The sequence below is a fragment of the Labeo rohita genome, chromosome 5 (assembly GCF_022985175.1).
Source record: "Labeo rohita strain BAU-BD-2019 chromosome 5, IGBB_LRoh.1.0, whole genome shotgun sequence".
In the NCBI taxonomy this organism is placed as follows: domain Eukaryota; kingdom Metazoa; phylum Chordata; class Actinopteri; order Cypriniformes; family Cyprinidae; genus Labeo; species Labeo rohita.
This window is the reverse complement of record NC_066873.1, coordinates 16250735-16263034: the sequence shown is the minus strand read 5'-3', so window position 1 is coordinate 16263034 and position 12300 is coordinate 16250735. Positions and strand designations below refer to the sequence as shown.

The following is a 12300-nucleotide window of genomic DNA, read 5'->3' as shown; positions in this document are numbered from 1 at the left end:
GAACTGATTGGACGATAGATAGAATGACAGAATGATAGCTAGATAGAATGATAGATAGAGCGATAGAACGACTGACAGAATGATAGCTAGATAGAACGACAGATAGAATGAATGATAGAGCGATAGATAGATAGATAGATAGATAGATAGATAGATAGATAGATAGATAGAATGACAGAATGATAGCTAGATAGAACGACAGATAGAATGAATGATAGAGCGATAGATAGATAGATAGATAGAACAACAGACAGAATGACAGAACGATAGATAGAACGATAGATAGATAGATAGATAGCTTACAAAATACAGATTTTGAACAGAAGTTGACTGGTGGTGGAAAAAGTTTTAAGCCAAAAAACAGTTAAAGTTGCTGTAGAATGAATTGCAAAGGTAAAAAATGTTTGGAATCCAAGGACATCTACTCTTCAGTTCTATCAAAAAGAATCCATATCTTTATTGTGATCTTTATTGTGCTCAACCAGTTTAAAAAACCCTCACACAGAAAACCACAGACCTTAGTCAGGGTAGTGCCATGTTACATTTTTGACAGGAATGAAAACACGGCACTGAGGAATAAAAGTGTTCAGTGGATTGTACTGTTGTTTAACAATATGACAATTGTTTCAGATAACATCTCCAAAAACTCTGGAAAACCAATTTAAAAGTTGTGATTTAAAAAAAACATACATGTCATCATATGATCAAGGACCTTTACACAGCTGTCACAACTGTAAGTCTGTTCCTTACAACCTTATTTCAACCACGTAAAATCCAATACGGCTTCTTCCCCGACTAAGGTCAACTACTTTTTTCACTATAGAACAACAGTAAATCAGCCAACATAATGTGTTATGAAATATATTATGAAACAAATAAATCTAATAAAAAAGTCAATAGTTCATAAGGTTAGCAATAGTTAGTGGGTGAAGTGCAAATGTGACACCAATAAAGACACAAAAAAACGAGGCAGAATTTTGCTACATAATAGGGGAACATTATGCTTTAGTTAAGCAACAGCTTTGTCATGTCAAAGGGCCAGTAATCCACCCGATTTACCACTTTTATGGTCCTGATATATCTGTAAGTTACACCGTGAGGTCAGGTTTCATTGTGTCTTGATCCTACACTCATGTAACTAAAAAAAAGACTCCTTCCTGTCCATAATGCGCCCTGATTTATTGATATTTCTTGTCTCTTTTATTACTTTTTTATTTAATAATCCAAACTGTCAGCTGGTTTGAGTGTTTGAGTGAGGAGAAGAGTTTGATTTTGGGGTCTGGCCTCATGGCTCAGGTGGGGCCCTCACCGCGAGAGCCTCAGGGAGCCTTGAACACAGCGAGGCTAAATAAATAAATAAAAATGGAGCAGGCAATAAAAATGCACTAATTTAAATCCCTGCGACTTCATGGAAGTGGAGCCGGTGGGGCTGACGACCGGTGATTTGTGTAAGCGGGATGATATCACGCTGGAGTGGGAGTCTGGAGCGGTGCTGGGGGGCTTGAAGAGGGTGATGTGAGATGTGGCTGACATTCTGCCTGGCTTCACAGTCCTCCTACAGGCTCCGTTTCAGCCTTTCACACCCGGGCTGAAGACCCGCAGCGCATGTCAGCATAAACAGCGTGACTAACTATGGCATCTGCATCTGGCCTGCATTAGGGCCGTTAGTCTGGGGGTCTGGTGGCTGCAGTAATGTATTAACTGTGTTTGTGTATATCTAACACATGAACGAAAACTGAAAGGCCACGCTAGCCTCATTTGGGTGAGCTGCAACAACTCACTATGTGTGAGTTATGTGTTTTTCTTGTCATAAAACTTGAAAATGGGCTCAGTAATAAAGGTACACAGCAATCTGGTGATGTTTTAGTGTCTTACACAGCCTTGGGGGTAATGTGTTACAAGTATTTTATTGTAACAATGTTACACTATTATGTCATGGCATGATTGGAACACTTTTTGGAGGTATGATTTTATATAAATAAGTAAAAGTAGTAGTAGTATATGAAGAGTTCATTTGCAAAAACAGATAACTGCTTTTAACAATTTTCAAAATTAATGTTTTTTCATTGTGCATTCCAATTAATCTCAGGAAAACTTATTAATTAAAATTATTAATTAAAAAAATACAGCTTACTAACAATAAAACACAATAAAAACATGATAACATAATACAGTCACGGCCAAAAATATTGGCACCCTTGCAATTCCATCAGAAAATGCAACCCTTCTCTCAGAAAATTGTTGCAGTTGCAAATGTATTGGTACTCACATGTTTGTTTATTTTTTTATGTTTGCATTGGAACAACACAAAAAAACATAGAAGAGAAGTAGAATCTGATACAATTCCACACACAACCCAAAAAATGCACTGGACAAAATTATTGGCACCCTTAACTTAATATTTGGTAGCACCCCCTTTGGAAAAAATAACTGAAATCAGTCGCTTCCTATAACCATGAATGAGGTTCTTACACGTCTCTACTGGAATTCAGGACCACTCTTCTTTCGCAAACCGCTCCAGGTCATTCAGATTTGAAGGATGCCTTCTCCCAACTGCTGTTTTGAGATCTCTCCACAGGTGTTCTATAGGATTCAGATCTGGACTCATTACTGGCCATTTCAGAACTCTCCAGCACTTTGTTTGTAACCATTTCAGAGTGCATTTTGAAGTGTGTTTCGGGTCATTGTCCTTCTGGAAGACCCATAACCTCCACCATGTTTAACTGTAGGGACTGTGTTCGTTTCTTTGAAGGCCTCATTTCTTTTTCTGTAAACAGTGCCATGATGTCCTTTACCAAAAAGCTCTACTTTTGTCTCATCTGTCCACAGTACGATCTTCCAGAAGGATTTTGTGGGGGTTTTTTGTGGATGTAGTTTTGTCACATAAGTTTTGACAAACTCCAGTCTTGCTTTTTTATGTCTTTGTGTCAGCAGTGGTGTCCTCCTGGATCTCCTACCATAGCGTCCCTTTTCATTCAGATGGCGACGGATAGTGAGAGCTGACACTGTTGTACCTTGTGTCTGCAGATCAGCTTGAATTTGTTTGGAAGTTAATCAGGGTTCTTTGTCTACCATTCAAACAATCCTTCGTTGTAATTTTTCATTAATTTTGCTCTTCTGTCCACGTCCAGTGAGGTTAGCTACAGTGCCATGGGCTGTAAACCTCTTAATGATATTGTGCACAGTGGACACAGGAACATTAAGATCTCTGGAGATGGACTTGTAGCCTTGAGATTGTCCATGTTTTTCCACAATTTATTTTTCTCAAATCCACAGAGAAATCCTTAAACATATTACTTTTCTCCACGCTCAGTGTGACACACAACACAAAGGATGAGTCAACTTTTCTCTTTTTAACTGGTTGCAAGTGGGATTACAATATTGCCCACACCTTTTACTATATATATATATATATATATATATATATGTCAATATACAAATCAAATATTAGAATGATTTCTGAAGGATCATGTGACACTGAAGACTGGAGTAATGATGGCTGAATTCAGCTTTGCGATTTAAATACTAAATTGTAATAATATCCTATCAATAATATTATATACATAAACATGATTTTTGAAAATTAAAAAAAAATTGAGTTATCTGCTTTTGCAAATAAACTCTTCAGATACACATACATCCAACTATATATAATATATAATAAATATATAATGAATATTATCAATAATATTTCATTAATAATATTAGCCTTGGTGATGTATTTTAAAACATATAATTTTTTAAAAATGTTATTGACCCCAAATTTTAAATGGTAGATTAATTCAAACTATAACACATCTTTGGGGAGTGCAACACTTTGAAACAGTTTTATTTATTGCTTATTGCTATCAGTATCAGTACCTTAACAGCTTCTCTGTGAACAGTGTTGGGTTGATTACGCTCAGCCACTTTGTTTCATGACTGTTCACTCCTTCTGGAAACTTTAGACTTGTGCTCCCTCCTCCACCACAGCCTTCTTTAAAAACCCTGGAGAATAAAAACAAATATATAGCATATATAGAGAGAGAGGGGGGAATACAGTTTGATCAATGTACTAATCTTCCCCTCTAAATCTCAATATTCTAACAAGTTTATTCTGACTCATGTTACCTGTGCAGCTCTGCTAGAGGTGATGTAAGGATGACCAGAATGGTCAGTAGCTGGTTACACAGACTGTGTATGGAGTACATCCAAGATCCACGGGCTGCATCAGGCCTTAGCAACTCCTCCACAGAGTCACATACACTCCACACCAGATGCTCCACGCACAGCAGAATAGCTGTAATATCAAGCCTGGAGGAGGCAATGATACACCACATATTAGGAATAACTCAGCTGTACTGTCACACTGTGTCCTAACCAACAAATGTGTCTGTATAATATCATAGAGCTACACTATAAGGCAGGGGTGTCCAAATTTTTTTCACAGTATTACTGCTTTTGCTGTATTTTGATTTAAAAGTAATTTGTTACTTTACTAGTTACTTGAAAAAGTAATCTGATTACAAAAAAAAGTAATCAGGCTACTTGTAATGCATTACTTACAACACTGCTGGTAGCTCATCCTGATAGATAGTGTTGGTGTTTTTGTGATCATAAATTTAATAAATCATACATTATAATATATTCATTCAGCATCCTCATCTTAAATCTTTCTCTAAAAACTGTATTTTGCCTATGCCAAAAAAGGCACCTGACCATTTTCATAAAAAAAAAAAAAAAAAAAAAAAATCAACTTCCATTCTGATAACCTCCATATTATGCAATATGATTTTCCTCTTCATAATTATTTTTATGAATAGCCCATTTGTGCTTGATACTGGGTGCTTATTAAATTATTTGTGTTTGTAAAGAACAACTTTATTTGAGTGTTAGATGATGGCATGATAGCACATGTAATATACAATATACAATTAATGATTTTTTTTTTTTTAAAGTTTCTTATGTTTACCAAAGCTGCACTTATCTGAACCCCAAAAAGAGAAAAAACAGTAATATTGTGAACTATTATTACAATGTAAAATTATGTTAAACTTTTTTTCTATTTTAATGTTTTTTTTGGCAAAGCTGAATTTTTAGCAGCCATCACTTCAGGGTCACATGATCAGTCAGAAATGCTCCTAATATGTTGATCTGGTGATCAAGTAACATTTCTTATTATTATTATCAGTGTTCAAAATGGTGTGGCTGCTTAATATGTTTGTGAAAACTGATACTTTTTTCAGAATTCCTTGATGAATATTTGAAAAATATTTTGAAAAAAGAAATAATTAGTAACATAAATGTAGTTACTGTTACTTTTGGTTTTATGCAGACTTACTGAATATAGGTCTTAATTTCTTTAAAAAAACAAACAAACTTTTAAACGGTACCACAAAAGTATCAACCACTAACCAGTAGTACAATATACTGTATCATGCATCTACTTTCAATTACACATGTATCAGTAAGTCAAACCTCAAATACATGCATGTCCTTCTCAGTTCAAACCACCGAACGTGTGTATTATGTACTTCTGTAGACTCTCAGCATCCAGAGAGGTCATGCTACCCACTTTGGTTTCCCTATCAAACTCAACTTTTCATCACCTACCACCATGTTCTGCTTTATAGCACAGCAAAGTTCCCCTTTCAGCAGATAGGAGAAAAAGAGAAGGGAGCCCATCTGCTTGGCAGACCCTGAGCTCACCCGGCACTGAAGAGCTCATAACCGGGTGTCCTTGCAGCAAAGCTCATCTGCTGAAACAAAAACCGTTCCCTCCATTCATTCCTTTCCTGCGGCCCTGGGCGATCTGCTCTTTCTCATCAGTCCTGGAGTGGAGGGGAAGCGTGCTCTTGTGGCATCTTTAACCACTTTAAGTATGTGTTAATGCTACGCACAAGGCCTGGGCGGTTGGGCCCGGTCTAGCATGAAAGAACCGGGCCCTCCGCCAGGCGCTGAGGCAGGGCCATGTGCTAACAAAGAGAGACTGTTCTACAAATCTGGAGATCTGCTTTGACCCCTGGGGCCGAACACCGGCATAATCACTAAAGCATTCAACACTGTCTGCTAAACCCGAGGTTCCTGATAGAAGGTGGGCTTGTGCTTCTCAGCACCGCAGAAATACGGTAAGATCATTCAATCAGACAGCATGGATGACTGCTCTCTGTTAGAATGTGCTTGAGTGTGACCGCTGACCACAAGATGTAGACGGGTGACTTTAACCATGCATGGCCATTTCCTGCATGACGCATCGCCACAACACAACAATCGAATGCACACGAATACTGCATAAAACCGTACATGAGAACTAGAGCAGTTCAAGTTAACTTTTTTTTTTTCTAACAGATTATACGCGACAGCCAGACTCTTACAAAATCCAACACATATAACAACTCTTTTATACTTCTTTAGGGTTGGGAATTGTGAGCCAATTGTTATGTAGAAGCAGCCCCATTTTTAAAAAAAAATAGTGGAAACAAATGATTTTCATGAAATTAGGTTTATTTATCATCGGTTTATTTATATATTGTTATCATTATCATATATTTATTATCATTATTCATTATCATATATCATAGGCAATAGTGTTTTATCAATAAAATGGCGGAAAAAAAATAGATAGATAGATAGATAGATAGATAGATAGATAGATAGATAGATAGATAGATAGATAGATAGATAGACAGACTGATGATAGATAGATAGATAGATAGATAGACAGATAGATAGATAGAACAATGACAGATAGATAGATAGATAGACAGATAGACAGACAGATAGACAGATAGATAGACAGATGATAGAACGATGATAGGTAGATAGATAGATAGATAGATAGATAGATAGATAGATAGATAGATAGATAGATAGATAGATAGAACGATGATAGATAGGTAGATAGATAGACAGATAGATAGATAGAACGATAATAGATAGAACGATGACAGATAGACAGATAGATAGATAGATAGAACGATGATAGATAGATAGATAGATAGATAGATAGATAGATAGAACAATGATAGATAGATAAATGGATAGATGATAGATAGATAGATAGATAGATAGATAGATAGATAGATAGATAGATAGATAGATAGATAGAACAATGATAGATAGATAGACAGATGATAGATAGACATAGATAGATAGACAGATAGATAGAACGATGATAGATAGATAAATAGACAGATGATAGATAGATAGATAGATAGATAGACAGATAGACAGATAGATAGATGATAGACAGATAGACAGATAGATAGATAGATAGAACGATGACAGATAGATAAATGGATAGATGATAGATAGATAGATAGATAGATAGAACGATGATTGATAGATAGATAGATAGATAGATAGAACAATGATAGATAGATAGATAGATGATAGATAGATAGAACGATGATAGATAAATGGATAGATGATAGATAGATAGATAGATAGATAGATAGATAGATAGATAGATAGATAGATAGATAGATAGATAGATGATAGATAGATAAATGGATAGATGATAGATAGATAGATAGATAGATAGATAGATAGATAGATAGATAGATAGAACAATGATAGATAGATAGACAGATGATAGATAGATAGACATAGATAGATAGATAGACAGAACGATGATAGATAGATAAATAGACAGATGATAGATAGATAGATAGATAGATAGATAGATAGACAGATAGATAGAAGATAGACAGATAGATAGATAGACAGACAGATAGATAGATAGATAGAACGATGACAGATAGATAAATGGATAGATGGTAGATAGATAGATAGATAGATAGATAGAACGATGACAGATAGATAAATGGATAGATGATAGATAGATAGAACGATGATTGATAGATAGATAGATAGATAGATAGAACGATGATAGATAAATGGATAGATGATAGATAGATAGATAGATAGATAGATAGAACAATGATAGATAGATAGATAGAACAATGATAGATAGATAGACAGATGATAGATAGATAGATAAATAGATAGACAGATGATAGATTATGATAGATAGATAGAAAGAAATAGATACATACATACATACATACATGCATACATACAAATGCACACACAGAAGAAAAGCCAAAAATATTGTATAGAATAGAATAGAATAGAATAGAACGAAATTATGAATGGAATCATGAAGAAATTGTAAATTTTACATTCCTAGCCCACACAATTTCAAACATAGCAACAGCAGATTTTCAAACTATTTTCATGTCTAGTACCTGATCTGGGGGAGTCTTTTGTAGGAGGGTCGTGCTCTTGAGTACCTCTGAACTAAGACCTCCAGGGTCTCACACAGCACCTGGGCCAAGGTCTGCCGGGCCTGTGTGGGGGCAACTGCGCCCCAAAGGTCACTGCGCAGGCCTGTGAGAAAATAATTCCACATTTGGATGGAGAAAGAACACCTTTCACCCTGAAAAAAAGTGAAGGAGACAAAAATGAAACAAAGACAGCGTGGTAAAGATATGATTATATGGCAAATAAATACCAAAAAGAACAGAAAGGAAAAGACAGAAGGTCTTTCCAGACAATCTTTCTCTAGACCCTCATGGTCATGCCACCTGCACACTGCACCTGGACCCCTCATTAGCACAGAGAGAGAGAGAGACCGCATGGATACTTTGAAGTTTTAATCTGGATATTCAATCACTGCTCCTCTGAACATTACCCAGACATACATGCACACTGAGTCAAGATGGCAGAGACAGAAATGACCGGGTCATTGCTGTTATGCAGTACATTTCAAGTCTTATCACGTGTGACTTAACATATTGGATGGAATATCGTAATAACTCATGATTTTAAAATGGAAATCACATTGCGTATTTCTGTTCTACTGCACAATATCACAATTAGGTGTTTTTTTTTTTTTAAAAAATCATTTAATTTTTCAAGTTAAGGCAGATGTTGCTATTTTTATCAGCAACATATCATATCTACCTTTTAACATCCAAAACTGTCAAATTATTAAGAAATACTCCAGATGTTTCTGCAATTTGTCTTTAATCTGTTCACAATAGATCAAACAAAACAAGTATTTCTTTGAAATATTGTTTTAATCTGATTTTATAGGTTTTTCCTGTGACCTCAACTTCATTTTCCATCCTGTTAGTCTTTTGCAGTATCCCTTTAAAAACAAAAGCCAGTTGACATTATCCTCCAGGAAGTGATATCATTTTTGGCCTAGGAAAAACAGCATAAACATGAGCAAGCATAAACAACAGATTTGATGAATTATGTGATGTTTTGTGCTATTAGCTGGTTTGTTTCACTTTAAAACAGAGGTTTTCAAAGTTGTTGATGATGCCAAAGGCACTGAAATATGATTATGCCAAGAGACCCTCTTCCAAATATGAAATGAAGGCAGCTATGCCCATTAAGAAAATATTAAGTGTGATATTATAAAAAGTACATGTTTTGGCTTTTAAACAAATTAAGATGGAAGCCATTGAATAAAAAATGGGGGAAAAAAACAAAAGGTAAATGTGACCTTTTATCACACAATTCTGACTTTTTTTCTCACAATTGAAAGTTCACTTTTTGCAATTCTGGCTTTTTTGTCTCAGAATTGTGATATAAACTCAAAATTGCAAGTATAAATCCAGAATTGTGTGATATAAACTTGCAATTGAGAGTTATAAAGTCTATAAAGTTTATATCTCGCCATTCTGACTTTATAATTCGCAGTTGAAAGTTTATATCACACAATTCTAAGAAATAAAGTCAAAATTGCGAGTTAAGTCAGAACTGTGAGATATAAACTCGCCATTCTAAGAAATTATTATTTTTTTCCCCCTCAAAACTGGACTTTATAACTTTTTATCTCATAATTCTGCCATTTTTTGAGTTTACATCTCACTTTTTAGACTTTTTTCCTTAGAACTGTGATACAAACTTGAAATTCTGACTTTTTTTCTTAGAACTGTGAGATATAAACTCAAAATTGCAAAATAAACCAAGAATTGTGTGATATAAACTCACAACTGCAAGTTATAAATCTATAAAGTTTATATCTCGCAATTCTGACTTTATAATTCGCAACTGCAAGTTTATATCACGCAATACTAAGAAATAAAGTCAATAGTCTTTTTTTTCAGTCTTTTATCCCCTCAGAACTGTACTTATAACTTTTTGTCTCACAATTCTGCCATTTTTTCTCACAACTGCAAGTTTACATTTCACTATTCACTATTCTTTTTTCTCAGAATTGAGAGATATGAACTTGCAATTGAAAAAAAAAAAAAAGTTTTTTGAGATACAAAAACTTTGTTTTGTCCAGCCATGCGTATCGTACACTTCTAAAGAAAAAAAGGTATCGATAATATTCTCCTAAAGATAAAGAATTTAAATAAATAAAAAATGTAATACATTTGTGTAAATTAAATTTGTGTAAAATAAATATATATTTTTTTTGTGTAAATTTATGTCTTTTAAAAACACCATGAAAGAGTAACGCAGTATATATTTTAAAAATGATTACTATATGCTAAACATATTCAGTAAATATTTAAGAAATAGTTTACATTTTACATTTGAAATTTCCCAGCAGCTTCCAAAGCCTCCTTGGTATAGAAGGCTGTTTCCGCCACTGAATAAAAAAAACTTTTATTACGCAATTCAGACTTTTTTCTTGTAATTGCAAGTTCACTTCTCACAATTCTGACTTTTTCCCTCAGGACTGTGAGATATAAACTCATAACTGCGAGTTATAAAGTATATAAAATTTATATCTCGAAATTCTGACTAACTGCAAGTGTATATCACACAATTCTAATACATAACTGTGAGTTATTAAGTCAGAATTGTGAGATATAAACTCACAATTGCGAGTATAAAGTCAGAATTGCATGATTTAAACGTGGAATTGCAAGTTATAAAGTCTATAAAGTTAATATCTTGCAATTCTGGCTTTATAATTCACAATTGCAAGTTTATATCACACAATTCTAATACATAATTGTGAGTTATTAAGTCAGAATTGTGAGAAACTCTCACAATTTCTCAATTCTGAGAAAATATCTGTCTTTTTTCCCATCAGACCTGGACTTTATAAATCGCAATTGTGAGTTTGTATCTCGCAATTCTGAGAAAAAACGCCAGAACTGTACGTTTATATCTTGCAATTCGGACTTTATTTCTTATAATTGCGAGTTTATATACTGCAATTCTGCCTTTTTCTCGCTATTCTGACTTCATGTCTCAGAATTGCAAGTTTATATTTCACAATTCTGAGAAAAAAGTCAGAACTGAGTGATAAAAAGTGGCAAATTTCTTTGTTTATTTTTTATTCAGTGCTGGAAACAGGCTTCCATTCACTGGGCCCAAGTTTGGAAACCTTTGCTTTAAAAAAAAAGTTATTTCTGCACTTATATATAAACAAAGTTATGACACAATATTCTTTTTTTACAGAGAACCAAGAATAAGATGACGGATCTAAAGGATCACACTCATATTGCTAAAATGCTTTAGTATTTTGTGATACTGTACATGCTAAACAGCTCAAACAGAGAAGCAAGAATTAGAAACACAATTCAGAAAAGGCGAAAATGATAAAAAGGACGAAGGACTCTGGTTTCCTAAGAGGCTAATTACTTTCAGGCAAAGAGGAAGCGGCATTAGGAGTTCACAGTGTGACCAAAGAGAGATTATTAACAACCATGTACTACATCTCCTAATGAGAGCTGGGACGTGGTCCACCAGTGAGGCACGGCTAAGTCAGCCATAGAAAGAGACACACAGGGCCATGACCACACGTCCGGACCCAGGGATTTAGTGCTAGCGACTGGGCCTCTGGAAGCGCTCGGCCCTTTGGCATTTGCTCAGGAGGAAGTGAAATGGAGGGGTGAATGGAAGAAGGCAAAAGAGAGGTGGGGGAAGAGGGGATACAGGTCAACAGAGGCACAGACTCACAGAGCCAGCCGCACACCTGCACGCAGCAGGCCAGTCTGCCCCACCGCCCCGCAACGGGCGGATATGTGCGTATGCATCTGTGAGAGCACTTATGTGTGCAAGGATATCTTAATGGAGGTAAGGTTAAGGCTAGAGTCTTCAACACACAGATGGTTAAGTCTAATGCTGCCTCAGGGCACTGAAAAGACTAGAGGAAGGTCATAATGAGAATGCTTTTCAAAAAAAAAAAAAAAACAAAACAAAACTTTATAGCTAGGAGATCATTTTTCCGATTAATATCCTTATGACATTTAATATCAAAGCTTCTTATTAGATCTGAAAATGATTTTATTTTAATTAACAATATTTAATTCTTTATTCAATTCTTTATCAACAAATGCAGCT

The 12300-nt window shown here is 35.0% G+C and overlaps 1 protein-coding gene across 1 annotated transcript in view; it reads right to left on the bottom strand.

Moving 5' to 3' along the window:
• kiaa0825 (KIAA0825 ortholog) overlaps nt 1-12300 on the bottom strand; it is a 163408-nt gene that overhangs the window by 101334 nt on the left and 49774 nt on the right. The window contains exons 10-12 of the mRNA XM_051110077.1: nt 8229-8419; nt 4111-4293; nt 3862-3987 (exon numbers count right to left, since the gene is read on the bottom strand). Of these exons, the coding sequence (XP_050966034.1) occupies nt 3862-3987; nt 4111-4293; nt 8229-8419 (500 nt within the window). The remainder of the gene's footprint in view (nt 1-3861; nt 3988-4110; nt 4294-8228; nt 8420-12300) is intronic.